The following is a 19566-nucleotide window of genomic DNA, read 5'->3' on the forward strand; positions in this document are numbered from 1 at the left end:
CCACAGAGCTTATCTAGCTTGGAAAGCTGCCATATCGATATTTCCCAAAGGTGGCGCTGTGCAAGGAAAGATTTGGCACAGAGTCTCTGAGATTCACGGACAGATCTCCACACTCCTGGAACGAACGAACGAATGGTCTCCTGCAAACTCCCCTCCTCTTTCGCTCCTCTTCGATTTCTTCTGGGGGAGGGGGCATTCACCGTCCACCTGTGGCTTTACTCCCAAGTCCACCCCTGTTCTTCAGCTGTTTGTCTGGCCACTCTGTGCATGCGCACACTGGGAACAGGCTCCAGCTGTTCCTCTGCCTCACTGATGTCTGACTCCGAAGGCAGCTGATGACTGTCGGACGGCCCTGGCCCCCTCTCTGCCTCTGACACAACCCTCTTTTCGAGTCTCCTGCTCGAGCAGAGGGTTGGGCTAGATGACCTCTAGGGTACCTTCCGACACACTTGTCACTCTAGCAGTGCTAGGAAAACCTAAAATCCCACCGGGGTTTGCTGAAAAAGAGAAACTCAAGACTTTGATTTTTGAAGGACATTCAGGGTCCCTTCGGAGCGTCCGAGCGTCTTTGCTCGGACTTCATTCCTGTCTCGGCCGATATAGTGACGGATTTGATGGGTGGATCATTAAAAAAAACAACAACCCATAATTAGTTTTGGCTTGTGGTGTCAGACCCTTCCAATGGAAAGAAAGAAAGAAAGAAAGAAAGAGAAAGAAAGAAGGAAAGAAAGAAAGAAAGAAAGAAAGAAAGAAAGAAAGAAAGAAAGAAGAAAAAACCAGCGAGAATTCTATAATTTGAAGCATTGCCTTCCAAAGGTCTGATCATGGCTGTGAATTTATGAAAAATAGACAGGAGGAGGAGCTGATTTTAAAACATAAAATAGAATCGAATAAAATAATGCACCGCCGTAGGAAATGTCCATCAAAGTGCTGATGGAAAGAGAGGGAGGAGAGAGAGAGTGGGAGGAGAGAAAGAGGAAAGAGAGAGAAAGAGAGACGAGAGAGAGAGATACTTAAAAAAAAGAAAAGAGCGAGTGGTTTAAAGAGCAGGAAATTCAGATGCCGCAGAGTGTCAAGATGTTTGCGAAGAGTGATGGGGCAGGGGCTCGGGAAACAGCGGTGACATTTTAAAAAAACAACAATATCTGTGCCATCTCTTTTTTTCCAATTGATCTTCTTTTTGGCCGAAAGTGGAAATTGAAATCGTGCTGTTTTTGTGAGTTGAGGGATGAGATGGGAAGGAAGAAAATAATAATAATAATAATCAAAGATTCTGTTGAAAGAGTAGACAGGACTTAAGACCACAATTGGGCTTCATATTTCCAATGTGAATAGAATAGAATTGGAATGGAATGGAATAGGAATAGAATAATAATATAGACTAGACTAGACTTAGAATACAATAGAATAGAATAATAATATAGAATAGATAAATGTAGAACAATATAGTGTACAGAATGGAATAGAATAGAATAATATAGAATATGGAATAGAATAGAATAAGGAATAATTTAGAATAGAATAGGAATAGAATAATAATAAAGACTAGACTTAGAGTAGAATAGACTAGAGTAGACTAGAATAATATAGAATATGGAATAGAATAGAATAAGGAATAATTTAGAATAGAATAGGAATAGAATAATAATAAAAGACTAAGCTAGACATAGAATTCTATTCTATATTCTAGACATATATAGAATAGAATAGAATAATAATATAGAATAGATAAATGTAGAACAATATAGTATACAGAATGGAATAGAATAGAATAATATAGAATATGGAATAGAATAGAATAATAATATAGATTAGATTAGGAATAGAATAATAATATAGAATAGATAAATGTAGAATAATATACAGAATAGAATAGAATAATGTAGAATATGGAATAGAATCAAATAAGGAATTAGAATAGAATAGGAATAGAATAGAATAATAATATAGAATAGAATAATAATATAGAATAGATAAATGTAGAATAATATAGTATATAGAACGGAATAGAATAGAATAATGAATAATTTAGAATAGAATAGAATAATAATATAGAGTAGACTAGAATAGAATAATATAGAATAGATGAATGTAGAATAATATAGAATATATAGAATAAAACAGAATAATATAGAACGCAGAATAGAATAGAATAATGAAGAATTTATAATAAATAGACAACAGAACAGAATAGAAACTTTGCTGTCACTTTAAACGTAGACTAATCAGCAGACATTAAAAAAGGAATTTCATTGCCTGTAGCTCTCAGAGGGGTCTCCCTCTCCAATGTACACGAACACGACAAAATAAATAATGCAAAATTATGCACATGCCCACTTATGCATCATACGACATGGAGTCTCTTTTGGCTGCCGAGAGGCCGTAGCTGGGGAGGAAAGACAGCCGAGAAGGGGGCATTTTAGTTGGCCTGGCTTTTCTCCCCCACCCCAGCCTTATTCTCCCCCCCCCAACTCCCCTGGCAAAATAAGGCCGACCTCCTTCTGTTCAGCTGCAGAACAAATCTCTCTCGACCCCCCTGACCCGCCCATTTCCCCAAGGAAAGCGCCCTCAATGAGATTACCCTGGGGGCCAGATGTTTTTAACCTCGGGGTCAGTCCCTGCAGATGTGCCCGGACTCTCTAAATGGTGCTTTTTTGTGGCCGCACATATCCAAGTCCTGGGAGTGATTTTTTATTTCCTTTTTTTTCTTCCTGTCCTTTCCATCTGCCCCCAAAAGAGACCCGGAGATAAAAGTCATTTACTATAAATTCATTCCTTCTTGCTCTGCTGCAGGATTTTTGCCATCAATTTCACCTTTCTTGGTCCATCGGATAATTTAATCCCCTGGGTTTAAGAGCTTGAGCCGGGGGGGACGTGGGTGGGTGGGATTTCTTCCCCAAATCTCTGTCGAAGGACGTTCTCTCTCCCCGAGAGCCGGAAGCCAACTCCTGGTCCCGACAGAAACCCCTTTTATTAATTCCCTGTGAATTCTGCTCATTCCCATCCAGCCAAGTCTTTCAAGGGAGGATTTACAGTCACAGACCTTATCTGGCTTGGAGAGCTGCCAGGCCGATCTCTGCAGAACTTGGCCAGGAATCAGGAACCAATGAAGTGATCTAATTGTCTCTCTTGACTGGGATGCTTTGACATGGATTCCTGTCCTGGGCAAGGGGTTGGACTAGAAGACCTTGAGGGGCCCGTCCCAGGTCTCCTCTCTGACGCTAAACCAAGGCTAATAATAACTCTGCAACCGGTTTGGCAAGCGAGCGGGAGGGAGATGCAGGTCGGATGGTCTTCTGAATGGAAACCCGGGTTCAGCCTTTCCACTTTGCTAGCGAATTTAAAAATGAATTTCTGCTAGATTGTGCAGAGATGAATAGGTTGACAATGAAAATAAAGGATAAAGAGGAATCGGAGTACTTCAAGGCATGGGGAAGATTTTATGATTGGCTAGAGAAAGCGAGCTAGAAAAGAAAATAGGGAGAAGATAAAGTACCCAGATAAAGCACTATTAAATGGAAAGGGGGTGGGGAGAAGAGGAAAACAGGATGTGAAATATTAAATATATAAGTCTATATTAAAGAGTGAGATATAAAGGGGGGGAAACATAACTAAGGTAGAGTAGCAAAGGGAAGGGAATAAGAAATTATAATAAATTATATTTGGGCTGACGGAAATACCATCCCAAGGAAACATAAACTGAGATTTGAAATATACACCAACAATAATAGAAAAAGAAAGGGAGAGAAGAGGAGAGAAAGAAAGGAAGATGGGGGGGAGAAGAAAGAGGTAAGGAGAGGAGGATGGAAGGGAGAGAAAGAGAAGGAGAGAGGGTAGGAAGGGGAAGAGGAAGAGTAGGAGTAGGAGAAAGGTAAGGGAAGAAGAAAGAGGTAAGGAGAAGATGAAAGGGAGAGAAAGAGAAGGAGAGAGGGTAGAGGGGAAGAGGAAGAGCAGGAGGAGGAGAAAGGTAAGGGAAGAAGGAAGAGGAAGGAGGAGGGAAGGAAGAAAGAGGTAAGGAGAAGGTGGAAGGGAGAGGAAGAAAAGGAGAGAGGGTAAGAAGGGGAAGAGGAAGAGCAGGAGGAGGAGAAAGGCAAGGGAAGAAGGAAGGGAAGGAGAGGAGGAAGGAAGAAAGAGGTAAGGAGGTGGAAGGGAGAGGAAGAGAAGGAGAGAGGGTAGGAAGAGGAAGAGTAGGAGAAAGGGAAGAAGGAAGAGATAAGGAGAGGAGGGAAGGAAGGAAGGGAAGGAGAGGGATGGGAGAGGAAGAGAGGAGAGAGGGTAGGAAGGGGAAGAGGAAGAGTTGGAGAAAGGTAAGGGAAGAAGGAAGGGGAAGGAGAGGAGGAAGGAAGAAAATAGAGAAGGGAGGGAGGGAGAAAAGAAAGGGAAAATAAGGTAGTGTTACAACAGGAGGAAGGGATGGTAAATAAAGCAACCCAAACTGTACATTATAACCTATTAAATGGAATAATAAATGCTGAGTGAATGTTGTGTTTTAGCACTTTTTGTTATTTCACTTTTCTTTTTGTCGTATTTTGTCTTTCACTCCCCTCCCCTCATTATTGTAAGCCGCCCTGAGTCCCCTCAGGGAAAAGGGCGGCCTATAAATGTTAAATAAAAAAAAAATACAAATGTATAAGAATGACAAATGTAAAGAAGAAGAAGAATTATGTGAATGTAGACTTAAAATGGTATGTAAGAGAATAAAAAAAATGAAAAATTCTTTGGGGGAAAAAAAAGAATTCCTGTCCCGGTTTTAGGTGGTGGAAAGGAGGAGGACCCCGGCCGAGATCCGGGAGGAATTTGAACAATTGCAGCGCGAGAGGGAGGAGAGGCGGCTTCAGCAGCGGACCAACCCCAAAGTAAGACTCCGAAGTCATTCGGGATCCTCCGAGGAACCGTGGCTGTCCCCCGTTGGGCTCGACGGAGGTGGTGGGTCTGCCTGCGATCCGGGCGCGGAGGCTCGCAAGCGTCCGTTAACCGCAAGGGTCTGTCCCAATTCCGCAGGGCACGATTAGCGTCGGAGTGGACGCGACCGACCTGTTTGACCGCTACGACGAGGAGTTCGAAGATGTGTCGGCCAGCGCTTTCCCCCACATCGAAATCAACCGGATGCACATATCGCAGTCCATCGAGGTAAGAGCCGTGTGTTTGTGTGTGTGTCTGTGTGTCTTTTCCCAGTTGTGTCCCCCAGAGGGTGCCTCACACTCTTAAAGCACCTCTTCTGACTCCTCTCTCTAACTTGGCTCGCTTGCTCGATCTTGCACAGGCCCCGCTCACGACCACGGACACCGCCATCCTCTCGGGAAACCTCTCGACGCAGAACGGCAACGGCGGCGGCTCCGTCAGCCTGGGCCTCCGACGGGTGACCTCCGCCAAAGGATGGGGAGAGGTAAACGGGGGGAGTGGGGGAGGCAGGTTTTGAGGCTGATTGGATTTGCTTCAAAAGTGGAGGAAATTGGGTTGGACCATGGGGGTCCTTGGCGGTCCCAGAGCTTGGGAGTTTTCTTGCGGACGTCTCATGACCCAACTAGGTAACCTGATCAGTTCTAGAACCGGGTGTGGTTTGCAAAAAGGAAGAGGAGGAGGGGAGAAGGGAGAAGGAAGGAGAAAGAGTGAAGGAGAGAAAGGAGGAGAAGGATAACGAGTAGAGTACAGTAGAACAGAACATAGGACATAGGACAGGACAGAATATAGAATAAAGAACAGAACAAAATATAGAATACAGAATAGAATATAGAACAGAATAGAATATAGTATAGAATATAGAATGCAGGATAGAACATAATATAAAATAAAGAACAGAATATAGAATACAAAACAGAATAGAATATAGAATAAAGAACAGAACAGAATATAAAATACAAAACAACAGAATATAAAATACAGAACAGAATATAGAATACAGAACAATATAGAATACAGAACAGAATATAGAATACAGAAAAGAACAGAATATAGAATACAGAATATAGTATAGAATATAGAATGCAGGACAGAACAGAATAGAATATAGAATACAGATCAGAACATAGAATACAGAACAGAATATAGAATAAAGAACAGAATATAGAATACAGAACAGAGACTAGAATACAGAACAGAATAGAATATAGTATAGAATATAGAATGCAGGATAGAACATAATATAAAATAAAGAACAGAATATAGAATACAAAACAGAATAGAATATAGAATAAAGAACAGAATATAGAATACAGAACAGAATATAGAATAAAGAACAATATAGAATACAGAACAGAATATAGAATACAGAAAAGAACAGAATATAGAATACAGAATATAGTATAGAATATAGAATGCAGGACAGAACAGAATAGAATATAGAATACAGATCAGAACATAGAATACAGAACAGAATATAGAATAAAGAACAGAATATAGAATACAGAACAGAGACTAGAATATAGAACAGAATAGAATATAGTATAGAATATAGAATGCAGGATAGAACATAATATAAAATAAAGAACAGAATATAGAATACAAAACAGAATAGAATATAGAATAAAGAACAGAACAGAATATAAAATACAAAACAACAGAATATAAAATACAGAACAGAATATAGAATACAGAACAATATAGAATACAGAACAGAATATAGAATACAGAAAAGAACAGAATATAGAATACAGAATATAGTATAGAATATAGAATGCAGGACAGAACAGAATAGAATATAGAATACAGATCAGAACATAGAATACAGAACAGAATATAGAATAAAGAACAGAATATAGAATACAGAACAGAGACTAGAATACAGAACAGAATAGAATATAGTATAGAATATAGAATGCAGCACAGAACAGAATATAGAATACAAAACAGAATATAGAATAAAGAACAGAACAGAATATAGAATACAGAACAGAGACTAGAATACAGAACAGAATAGAATATAGTATAAAATATAGAATGCAGGACAGAACAGAATATAGAATACAAAACAGAATATAGAATAAAGAACAGAACAGAATATAGAATACAGAACAGAATATAGAATAAAGAACAGAGACTATAGAATACAGAACAGAACAGAATATAGAGTACAGAACAGAATATAGAATAAAGATCAGAACAGAATATAGAATACAGGACAAAATAGAATACAGAAGATAGAAAGCAGAAGACAACGGAATAGAAACGGCCGTAAGACGAGGACTCCCTGTAACTCCTCTTCCTCCCCTTCCGTTCCCACAGCTGGAGTTCGGAGCCGGAGACCTGCAGGGTCCCGTTTTTGGCCTGAAGATGTTTCGCAATCTCACGCAACGATGGTAAGGTTTGTGCGAAGGAACCACAAAATACTCCCCAGAAGAGTTTTTGTGTGACTTTCCTCCCCTTTTTGCGACCGTCCCAACTGGCAGAGTCAAAGGGGGGGGGGGGGGGAAGCCGGATTCCCTTCGCAACCAAATTGCAACTAAATTAACTGCGGTGATTCACTTAACAGCCGAGGCCAGAAAGGCCGTGAAATGGGGGCAAAGCTCGCTTGACAACTTAGCGACAGAAATGTCGGGCTCCCTTTGTGGTCGTAAGTCAAGGACTAGCCGCGATGGATATTTTTAGGGCCTGATTCTCACCTGTGCTCCATTTCTTTCTGTCTTGGCACGCTGGGCAGCTTCGTCACCACTAACTGTGCCCTCCAGTTCTCCTCGCGCGGCATCCGTCCCGGTTTTACGACGGTCCTGGCACGAAATCTGGACAAGAACACCATGGGCTACCTCCAGTGGCGCTGGGGCCTCCAGTCCGCCATGAACACCAGTGTCGTCCGGGACACCAAAACCAGCCACTTCACCATGGCCTTCCAGGTGAGATGATTCCCTCTTTGCTTTCTTTTCAGGCAGCGGTAGTGAATTGGTGCGGTCATTAAGCGATTCATGAGGTTGTTAACTGAATCTGGCTTTCCCCCCATTGACTTTGCTTGTCGGAAGCGTGACTTTGGGCCAATTACTCTAGGAGGCAATGAGTTCTAGTCTCACCTTATACATGAAAACTGGCTGGGTGACTTTGGGTAAATCACCGGGAGATTGTGAGTTCTAGTCCTGTCTGAGGCACGAAAGGCAACTGGGTGACTTTGGGCGAGTCACCAGGAGATGGTGAGTTCTGGTCTTGCCTTAGGCATGAAAGCCAGTAGGATGACTTTGAAGCAATCACCAGGAGACTGGGAATTCTAGTTGCATTTTCGGCATGAAAGCCGCCTGGGTGACTTTGGGCCAGTCACCAGGAGCCAGTGAGTTCTAGTCCGGTCTTAGGCACGAAAGGCAACTGGGTGACTTTGGGCGAGTCACCAGGAGATGGTGAGTTCTAGTCTTGCCTTACGCATGAAAGCCAGTAGGATGACTTTGAAGCAATCACCAGGAGGCTGGGAGTTCTAGTCCCGCCTTAGGCATGAAAGCCAACTAGGTGACCTTGAACCTTGACTTGTTTTATTTGATTTAATTTATTTATTTCGTCTTTGCCATCTTGCAGCTGGGCATCCCCCACTCCTTCGTCATGGTCAGCTACCAGCACAAGTTCCAGGACGAAGATCAGACGCGGGTCAAAGGATCCCTGAAGTATGTCGGAACCGGTGGCTGGGCGCTAGATGGGCCCTTGGGGGTGTGGGTGTGTGTGTGTGAAATTAGGACAGGGAAGCCCTTAGGGGGGGTTAATCTTCGGAGGAAGATGTGGGGCACCAGTGTCCTTATCTCTTCTCCTCCCTTGGCAACTTTTTAAGAGGTGTGAACTTCAACTCCCAGAATTCCCCAGCGGCTCCCAGAATCCCCCGCTCCCGAAGGCTGGCAAACACTGACATACCGTATTTTTCGGAATATAAGACGCACCCTTTCCCCCCCCTCAAAAAAGAGGCTGAAAATCTGGGTGCGTCTTATACACTGAATACAGCATTTTTGACCTCCCGAAACCCCTTCACCAAAATGGCCATGCATAGCATATAGGAGGCTTCCAGAGTGCTCCTGGGGGCTGGGGAGGGCAGAAATGAGCAAAAAACGGGCCATTTTCCGCTCAGTTTTGCTCCCCCAGCCCGTAGGAGCACACTATAAGCCTCCTAAAGGCTATGGATGTCCTTTTTTCTGACAAAAAACGGGCCTGTTTTTGTGAAAAATGGGTCGTTTTTGGGACGTCTGCAGAGTGCAAAACTTTTTTTTAAAAAATTGCCTCTTCAAAATCTTGTTGCGTCTTATACTCCGAAAAATATGTTAATCTTTATCATAGATTATTGTTTTTTAAATCAAAGGGAAGGGAAGGAAGGAGAGAAGGAGAGAAGAAAGAAGGGAGGGAAGGGGGAAGGAAGGAGGGAAGGAAGGAGAGAAGAAAGGAGGGAAGGAAGGAGGGAAGGAAGGAGGGAAGGAAGGAAGAAGAAGTAGGATTGTTGTAAGATAAGATAGGTTTATGGGATGGTAAGAAAGCAATTTCAAGTATATTGTCAATTGTAGGGGAGAAAAATTGTTACAAATACATATTATTAATAACAGTTATGAGATCATATAATTGTGAATGTATATATGAGGAAAAAAAAAATCCTTCCGAGGTGTGGGGCTGGATTAGGGAGGGATATAACACCAAAAATCCCCGCAAGAGACATGTCCAGAATGATGGAGGGACTCCAGCTCGAGTAGGGGGTTGGAATAGATGACCTCCAAAGCCCCTTCCAACCTTGTAATTCTACGATTCTGAGATAGATGGGCAAGATGCATGACAGACAGACAGATGAGGAGGGAGGGAAGGAAGGAAGGATGGATGGAACGACTTGCAACGAGTTGTGGACGCTCCGTCATTGCAGGTTGATAAGGAGAGATTGGACAACCATTTGTCTTAAGGAGTGAGTGCGGTGGCCTAAGGGGTGGGGCTCTGGCCTCACAATCAAGAGGCTGTGAGTTCGAGCCTAGGTGGAGGCAGATATTTCTCTTCCTCTGGGCACAATGAGAATAAAGCTGCTGAACAAAAACTCCACAGTGGGGACAGGAAGGGCAGACGGCCAGTAAACATTCAGCTTCATTCAGTTGCCCAGATTCCACCCCGCAAAGGGATTAGGGGGTTGTTAAATGATGACGATTAGATAACCATTTGTCCAGACAGAGGGGTTTTCCGCTTTGAGCAGGGGGCTGGACTAGAAGACCTCCAAGGTCCTTTCCAGCCCTACGGTTTCGTGATTCTGAAATAGCTCAGACAGACAGAGGGGTGGATGGAGGATGAATGGACGTAACAGCCGCCCTTCAGAGGTTGCGGAGGCTTTTCGGAAGAGGCTGGACAGAAATGGTCTAGGGCTGGACTAGAAGACCTCCGAGGTCCCTTCCAACGCCGCTATCCTGGCTTCCTTTACGGCATCTCAATTTTGGTTCCTTCCAGGGCTGGCTTTTTCGGCACCATGGTGGAGTACGGGGCGGAGCGGAAGATCTCCAAACACAGCGTCCTGGGGGCGACGGTCAGCGTCGGGGTACCTCAAGGCGTCTCCTTGAAGATCAAGTAAGTCAGCCCTCGGTCACTGAATCCCTGCTCCTCCTGGCCAGAACCGGCAGGGCGGAGGGGGCAGAGGTCTCACCATTGTGCGTGTGCCAGGAGGGATGGCATAGACGGGCATCGCCCCAGTCTAAAGTCTCTTTTCTACCCCTCGGCTCTGACGGACGGGGGCCTAGTTGGCGCATAGGAGCTGGAGTGGCAAGAGAGGATCTATTTCCTCAAGGAGGAATTCATTCATAGACCCACGGATGCCACAGATGCTATTCTATTTCTATTTCTATTTATTGAATTTATAGGCCGCCCAATCCCGGAGGACTCCGGGCGGCTTACAGAAATAGGAAATATTAAAAGATTAAAAACAGATAAGACACAGTGGATTAAAAAGAAAAAACACAACATGAACCCAGTCTAAGCGGGGCTGGACCTCAATCCAGAGGTCAACAGCCCCAGGCCTGCCGGAAAAGCCAGGTTTTGATAGCCTTTCGGAAGGCCATGAGAGTGGGGAGGGTCCGGATCTCTGGGGGTAGCTCGTTCCATAGGGCCGGAGCGGCAACAGAGAAGGCCCTACTCCGAGGCGTCGCCAGTCGGCATTGTCCAACTGAAGGCACCCGGAGAAGGCCCATCCTGTGCGATCTTATCGGTCTCAGGGAGGTGTGCGGCAGGAGACGGTCTCGCAGGTATCTGGGTCCTAGGCCATGTAGGGCTTTAAAGGTGATAACCGGCACCTTGAATCGCACCCGGAAACCAATGGGAAGCCAGTGCAGCTTGCGGAGGATAGGTGTAGTGTGGGCGTACCTTGGTACACCCAGTATCGCTCGCGCAGCTGCATTCTGGACTTTCAAGGGGAAACCACCATTGCAGCGTGCAGAAAAAGCTTGGTTTGGAAACTGCCTGCCCCCAAATTAAAAAATATATACAGCAACCAAAGAAATTAGAATTTGTGCACGCTAACGTATTTCTTCCTCCTCCTCCTCCTCCTCCCCCCCTCCTTCCTTCCTTCCTTCCTTCCTTCCTTCCTTCCTCCCTCCCTCCCTTCCTTCCTTCCTTCCTTCTCCTGCCATCTAGGCTGAACAGAGCCAGCCAGACCTATTTCTTCCCCATTCACTTGACCGACCAACTCCTGCCCAGCGCCGTTTTCTATGCCACGGCTGGGCCTCTCATCTTCTACTTCGCCATGGACCGGCTGATCATCCAACCTTACCTGCGGGCGCAGAAGGAGAAGTGAGTGGCCCAGAGCTGTGGGAAGCAGGGGAGGTGGGGGGGGTCTCTCGCCTAGCTCTGATGGAAGTTGACCACCGGAGCTGAGGGCTGCGGCCTTTTCAGCTTTTGTCAGATGGCAGATTTGACAGGATGGATGGATGGATGGATAATGAATGAATGAATGAAAGATGATAGATAGATAGATAGATAGATAGATAGATAGATAGATAGATAGATAGATAGATAGATAGATAGATAGATAGATAGATGATAGATAATGAATGAAACATGGATGGATGGATGGATGGATGGATGGATGGATGGATGGATGGATGGATGGATGGATAAATAGATAATGAATGAAAGATAGATGGATGGATGGATGGATAGATAATGATTGATTGATTGATAGATAGATAGATAGATAGATAGATAGATAGATGATAGATAGATAGATAGATAGATAGATAGATAGATAGATAGATAGATACATACATACATACATACATACATACATACATAATGAATGAAACATAGATGGATGGATGGATGGATGGATGGATAAATAGATAATGAATGAAAGATAGATAGATAGATGATAGATAGATAGATAGATAGATAGATAGATACATACATACATACATACATACATACATACATACATACATAATGAATGAAACATAGATGGATGGATGGATGGATGGATGGATGGATAAATAGATAATGAATGAAAGATAGATAGATGATAGATAGATAGATAGATAGATAGATAGATAGATAGATAGATAGAAAGATAGATAGATACATACATACATACATACATACATACATACATACATACATAGATAACGAATGAAACATAGATGGATGGATGGATGGATGGATGGATGGATGGATGGATGGATAAATAGATAATGAATGAAAGATAGATAGATAGATGATAGATAGATAGATAGATAGATAGATAGATAGATACATACATACATACATACATACATACATACATACATACATACATACATAATGAAACATAGATGGATGGATGGATGGATGGATGGATAAATAGATAATGAATGAAAGATAGATAGATAGATGATAGATAGATAGATAGATAGATAGATAGATAGATAGATAGATAGATAGATAGATAGATAGATAGATAGATAGATAGATAATGAAAGATAGATGGATGGATAAATAGATAATGAAAGATAGATGAGAGAAAAAGAAAGATAGATAGATAGATAGATAGATAGATAGATGAAAGAGATAGATGATAAATAGATAATAAATGAAAGATGGATAAATTATAGATAGATAGATAGATAGATAGATAGATAGATAGATAGATAGATAGATAGATAGATAGATAGACAAAAAGACAAAAGAGATAGATGATAGATAAATAGATAAATGAAAGATGGATAGATTATAGATAGATAGATAATGAATGATAGATGGATGATAGATAATAACGAATGAAAGATAGCTAAATAGATAATGAATGATAGATAGATAAATGCAGAGAGACAGAGAAAGAGAGAGAGATGAAAGACAGACAGACACGCATTGCCAGGGGTCCCCGTGTTCCTGCTGGACCTCCCCTCCAGGGACTTGGCAGAGAGGGAGGGAGGGAGGGAGGGAGGAGCCGATCTGGACCCCACAAAATCCCCCCTTTCTGGCCTTAGGGACTTGGAGAAGCAGCGGGAGAGCTGCGCCAGTGACACCTTCCAGAAGAAGCAGGAAGCTGAAGCTGCCGTAAGTCTCCGCCTCCCTTTGAATCCCCGCCAGGAATATTTGCAGCAGCGTTTCTCAAACCGCGGCAACTGTTAAGACCTTGTGGGCTTCAGCTCCCAGAATTCCCTGTGGCTGGCTGGTGAATTCTGGGAGCGGAAGTCCACAGGTCTTAAAAAGTTGAGAAACTCCCATTTCCAGAAGAGCGCGCCCGGCTTTCTGTATCAAGGCTTCTGGAGGGCCCCCCCCCCCCCCGCAGCCTGCCAAGCCAACAAGCCACAAACAGGCCTGATCGTGGCTTGAGGATGACGTCCCAATGCAAAGCCTGACATGCTTAACCTTGCTACGCAGGTGCGGCTGATGCAAGAGTCCGTCCGGCGGATCATCGAAGCAGAGGAAGCCAGGATGGGTGCGTAAAGCTGGTCTGACACTTTCGCCCTTCCTTCCTCCCCGCTTGTCAAATAATATAGATAGATATAAGATAGATAGATAGATAGATAGATGATAGATAAATATATATAGATAGATAGATAGATAGATAGATAGATAGATAGATAGATAGATAGATAGATAGATGATAGATAGATAGATAGATAGATAATAGATAGGGATAGAGATAGATAAAGATAGATAGAGATAGATAGATATAGATAGATAGATAGATGATAGATAGATAGATAGATAGATAGATAGATAGATAGATAGATAGATAGATAGATAGATAGATAATTAGGTAGGTAGGTAGATGATAGATGATAGATAGATAGATAATAGATAGATGGATAGAGATAAAGATAGATAGAGATAGATAGATAAATAGATATAGATAGATAGATGATAGATAGAGAGAGAGAGAGAGAGATAGATGATAGATAGATAAATAGGTATGAATGAAAGATACAGATAGATAAAAGATAGTGATAGATAATGAATGAATGAATGAAAGAGAGATAGATAATGAATGAAAGATAGATGATAGATAAATAGATAATGAATGATAGATAATGAAAGATAGATAATGAATGAAAGATAGAGATAGATGAAAGATAATGAATGAATGAATGAATGAATGAGAGATAAAAGATAATGAGTGATAGATAAATAATGAAAGACAGATAATGAGTGAAAGATAGATGATAGATGAATAGATAATGAATGATAGATAATGAAAGATAAATAGATAATGAATGAAAGATAGAGATAAAAGATAATGAGTGATAGATAAATAATGAATGAAAGATAATGAATGAAAGATAGATAGATAATGAAAGACAGATAGATAATGAAAGATAGATAGATAGATGATAGATAAATAGATAGTGAATGATAGAGAGATAATGAAAGATAGATAAATATATAATGAATGAATGAAAGCTAGATAATGAAAGAGAGAGAGATAGATGTTAGATAATGAAAGATTAGATAGATGGGTGGGTGGGTATGGATGAGGGGGTAGATTTCTCAGGGGGGATATTTCCTTGCTTTGGGGAGTCTGGGGGACAAGCGCCCCCCCCCCCCAATCTGACACCGTTTCCCTTCTCCTTCCTCAAAAGGCCTGATTATCGTCAACTCCTGGTATGGGAAGTTCGTCAATGACCAGAGCAGGCGGGATGAGAAAGCCAAGGTCATCGATGTGACTGTGCCCTTACAGTGCCTGGTCAAGGATTCGAAACTCATCCTCACCGAAGCCTCCAAGGTAAGGACGGTGCCAGGACGGAGTGAGGCAGACAAACATGTTTCCTCGGCTCTTCTCGGCTCAGGGCGAAGGATTCAAAGAGGATGAGGGGACTGGAGGCTAAAACATATGAAGAAAGGTTGCAGGAACTGGGCATGGCTAGTTTAATGAAAAGAAGGACCAGGGGAGACAGGATAGCATCTTCCAATATCTCAGGGGCTGCCACAAAGAAGAGGCAGTCAAGCTATTCTCCAAGGCACCTGAGGGTAGAACAAGAAGCAATGGGTGGAAACTAATCAAGGAGAGAAGCAACTTAGGAGAAATTCCTGACAGTGGGAACAATTAACCAGTGGGACAGAAGTTGCCTCCAGAAGTTGCGAATGCCCCAACACTGGAAGCCTTTGAGAAGATGTTGGATAGCCATTTGTCTGGAATGGTATGATGTTTCCTACCTAGGCAGGGGGTTGGACTAGAAGACCTCCAAGGTCCCTTCCAACTCTGTTATTGTATGAAGTTGTGTGTCAAACAGAGGAAGTTTAGAGGTGACACGATAGCAGTCTTCCAATATCTCAGGGGCTGCCCCAAAGAAGAGGGAGTCAAGCTATTCTCCAAGGCACCTGAGGTCAGGACAAGAAGCAATGGGTGGAAACTAATCAAGGAGAGAAGCAACTTAGAACTGAGGAGAAATTTCCTGACAGTTAGAACAATTAATCAGTGGAGCAGAAGTTGTGAATGCCCCAACACTGGAAGTCTTTAAGAAGATGTTGGAGAGCCATTTATCTGAAATAGTCTTAGCTCTCCTGCTTGAGCAGGGGGCTGGACTAGAAGACCTCCAAGGTCCCTTCCAGCTCTATTCTCATTGATTGATTGATTGATTGATTGATTGATTGATTGATTGATTGATTGATTGAAATGGTCTAGAATCTCCTGCTTGAGCAGGGGGTTGGACTAGAAAACCTCCAAGGTCCCTTCCAACTGTGTTAGTCTCTTACTCTGTTAATGGAGGGAAACTAATGTTAATGGGAAACTCTGTTAATGGAGAGAAGGAACCTGGAACTAAGGAGAAAACTTCCTAACTGTGAGGACGATTAACCTGCGGAACAGCTGGCCACCAGAAGTTGTGGGTGCTCCATCACTGGAGATTTTTAAGAAGAGATTTTTATGTTTGAAATGGTATAGGGTTTACCTGCCTGAGCAGGGGGTTGGACTAGAAGACCTCCGAGGCCCCGCCCAACTCTGTTCCTTTCCCATTCTATTCTATTCTGGGTGGCCGCTCTGCACGAGCTCAGGAGCTCCGTTCTCCCACGGGGGGAGCCGGTTCCAGGAGCCTTCGTTTTTTACTCCCACAGGCCGGCCTGCCTGGATTTTACGACCCCTGCGTTGGCGAAGACAAAAACTTGAAAGTGCTCTACCAGTTTCGCGGCGTTCTCCACCAAGTGATGTCGGCGGATAACGAGGCCCTTCGGATACCAAAGCAGTGTAAGTCCTTTAAAATCCTTTAAACCACCCGTTAAATTAGTTGGAAGGTTGAACTCAGCCTTCCGTCCTTCCCAGGTGGGTCAAACGAGGACCCAGATTGTTGGGGGCAAGAGGCTGACTCTATAAACCGCTTAGAGGGGGCTGTAAAAGCGCTGTGAAGCGGGATATAAGTCTTCAGGACTATTCCTTCCTTCCTTCTCTCCTTGTTTCTCTCCTTCCTTCCTTCCTTCCTTCCTTCCTTCCCCCCTCACTCCCTCTTTCTATTCCTTCTTTCCTTCTCTCTTTCCTTCCTCACCCCCTCACCCTTCCTCCCTCCCTCCCTCCCTCCCTCGATGTTACAGTGGTTAGAATGTAGTATTGCAGGCTGATTCTGCCCACTGCCAGCAGTTCGATCCTGACTGGCTCAAGGTGGACTCAGCCTCCCGTCCTTCCGAGGTGGGTCAAATGAGGACCCGGATTGTTGGGGGACAAGAGGCTGACTCTGTACACCGCTTAAAGAGGGCTGTGAAAGCACTGTGAAGCGGTATATAAGTCTTAAGGGCTATTCCTTCTCTTTTTCCTTCTCTCCTTGCTTCCTTCCTACCTTCCTTTCCCCCCTCACTCCTTTCTATTCCTTCCTTCTCTCCTTCCTTTCCCCCCTCACTCTCTCTTTCTATTCCTTCCCTCCTTTTCTCCTTCCTTCCTTCCTTGGTGTTACAGTGCTTAGAATACAGTATTGAAGACTGATTCTGCCCACTGCCAGCAGTTAGATCTGGCCATAACTTTAGGCCAATCACCAAGAGCCTGGAGGTTCTAGTCCCGCCTTAAGCATGAAAAGCATAACTTTAGGCCAATCGCCAAGAGCCTGGGAGTTCTAGTCCCGCCTTAAGCATGAAAGCTGGCCAGGAACCACCACGGAGAAGCCCCTTCTTCCTGATCCTCCTTAAGAGGGGAGACATCCCTGTTTGGTGGGTGGAGATTTTCTCCATGGGGGGGGGGGCAGGTTGATCTGCTGACCCCTATGCACTCCTTCCCCCCCATAACCGTCCGGCCTATTTTAATTTCTCTTTCATTTTTTCTCTTCTTCCGCCAACAGCCCACCGGATCGATATGGACAGCTAATGCAGCAGCCGAGAGCGGCGGGTGGAGTGGGGGGGGGCTACCTTCTGCCCCGGCCTCAACAGACACACTCCCCCCCTCCGGCTTCCGTTCCTGGATTCGAAACAGCTTCCACACCCTTTGGAGAGACCTGGGGGGGGGGGGGGATGAAGCGGCTTTCACACCCGTGACCGTGGAATTGAGAAGGAACAGCCAATTTATTTTTACAGGTGCCCCAGGGTGCTTTCTCCCCACCCTCCCATCACCCCAGGCACGCTGTGGGTGGCAGGAGGTGTCCAAGATCAACGTCCTCCGCCCCCCACGCAGCCCCCTTGTCCAAGGGGCAAGGCCAGTTTTAACCACTCAATCGTCCCGACACTTCCGACACCCGGCGTTTCTTTCGACCTCCGCATTTTTTCGGATTCTCGCCATCTCCAGCGGGTAAAGCTCGCTGACCTCATCTCTCTCTCTCTCTCTCTCGTAAAAAACATGAAAAAGAAGCGGGGGGGAGAAATCAGCCGTCCACCCGATTAGGGACCAGAGACGGGCAGCGTGACCCTCTCCGCGCTTCATTCCCCCGCCGGGATCCCGCTAGCCTTCTTTCTAGATCAAACCAGGATCTTCTCGGTTGGAAGCCGAAGGAAGTTAACTCCGCCTACGGGATCAGCCGCCCTCACCCGCCAAGAACCCAGTGCTATTTAAGACTCCCGCTGCTTGCTCGGCCCCCGCGAGGGCTGGCATGGACGATACGCCAGATGCAAGACCAAGGCAGTCATCCCCTTCCTCAGCAGATGGGCTCTTTGGGGGAAAGATACACCCCCCCTCCCCATTTTCCGAATCCCCTTCCCCTTCCGAAAAAACCATCCTGGATGTTCCGACGCTGGAAAACCCGCCGGCTTCTCCTCAACGCCGCAAAGGCCGCGTGGTCGGGTCTTAAAACAAGGTATTTCTCCCGGATTTTAAGCCAATGCCCGCCAGGCAAGAAAACAATTGGTGTTTTGGTTCACACACAGACACACACTTCCCAAATCCTCCTTTTTTCCCTTGCGCTGCCCCCCCCCTAATTTTTCAACTTCCAAAGGTTGGGATAATAATAACCATCATCATCCTCGTAGCAGCCCTTTTCGGCGCTTGTTATTCCACCCGCTGTGGTTTTATTCCCGTTTCTCCCTCAGATCTTGGCGACCGATCGAGATCCACAGCTAGCACCAGGAGGGTCCCCCCCCCCTCCGGGTTTTTTTGGGGTGACGAACAGCAATGTTGCGGCCCTCCCCTCCCTGCTAATGAGCTCCTGGGGTGGGGAGGTGTGGGGAGGGGGGGGGTTGCCTCTGGGTTTTTCCTGTAACATCCAAGGACAATAAAAGCAACCCCGTTTTGTGACGGACGGCGTCTGTGTGAGACGGGTGGGGTGGGGGTGGGGATTGGAGTTGGCACCGCCAGAAGAGTGGTTGGGGGGTGTGTGTGTCAAAATCTCCGCGTGGATTTACCGCTAAATTTGCCGTTTGGAACGTAAGAATCGCAAGAGCTGGAAGGGGCCTCCAGAGGCCATCCAGTCCAACCCCCTGCTCCAGCAGGAGACCTGAACGCCATCCGGATGCCAACGGCTCTCCGGTCTTCCGTAAGGCACCTGGGTTGGGTTAAAGGGGTTGATATCTGAACTTCTGCTTTCATCTCACCCCAAAGCGCTTGTGAAAAAGGTTTTTTAATTTAAAATTTTAACAAAATTTGAAATGACTGTTGAAATTAGGTGGTGGTGGGGCCTAGTAGTTAAAGGCACCAAGCTAGAAACTGGGGAGAGAGTTCTAGTCCTGCCTTGGGCATGAAAGCCGCCTGGATGACTTTGGCCCAATCACCAGGAGACGGTGAGTTCTAGTCCTGCCTTAGGCATGAACAACGCTGTCTGTCTGTCTCTCTCTCTTGTCAAA

The 19566-nt window shown here is 44.6% G+C and overlaps 1 protein-coding gene across 1 annotated transcript in view; it reads left to right on the top strand.

Annotated features, from left to right (window-relative positions):
* Positions 1-17741, top strand: part of DNAJC11 (DnaJ heat shock protein family (Hsp40) member C11) — a 34693-nt gene extending 16952 nt beyond the window's left edge. The window contains exons 4-16 of the mRNA XM_087702048.1: positions 4755-4856; positions 5002-5130; positions 5264-5386; positions 7222-7295; positions 7637-7826; positions 8488-8573; positions 10366-10482; positions 11542-11697; positions 13365-13434; positions 13762-13819; positions 14964-15106; positions 16435-16564; positions 17640-17741. Of these exons, the coding sequence (XP_087558174.1) occupies positions 4755-4856; positions 5002-5130; positions 5264-5386; positions 7222-7295; positions 7637-7826; positions 8488-8573; positions 10366-10482; positions 11542-11697; positions 13365-13434; positions 13762-13819; positions 14964-15106; positions 16435-16564; positions 17640-17665 (1404 nt within the window). The 3' untranslated portion in view covers positions 17666-17741. The remainder of the gene's footprint in view (positions 1-4754; positions 4857-5001; positions 5131-5263; positions 5387-7221; positions 7296-7636; positions 7827-8487; positions 8574-10365; positions 10483-11541; positions 11698-13364; positions 13435-13761; positions 13820-14963; positions 15107-16434; positions 16565-17639) is intronic.
* The last annotated feature ends 1825 nt before the right edge of the window (positions 17742-19566 follow it).

Source organism: Thamnophis sirtalis, unplaced genomic scaffold (assembly GCF_051295495.1).
Source record: "Thamnophis sirtalis isolate CommonGarterSnake01/CBP01778 unplaced genomic scaffold, rThaSir2_p1.2 scaffold_15, whole genome shotgun sequence".
NCBI lineage: Eukaryota > Metazoa > Chordata > Lepidosauria > Squamata > Natricidae > Thamnophis > Thamnophis sirtalis.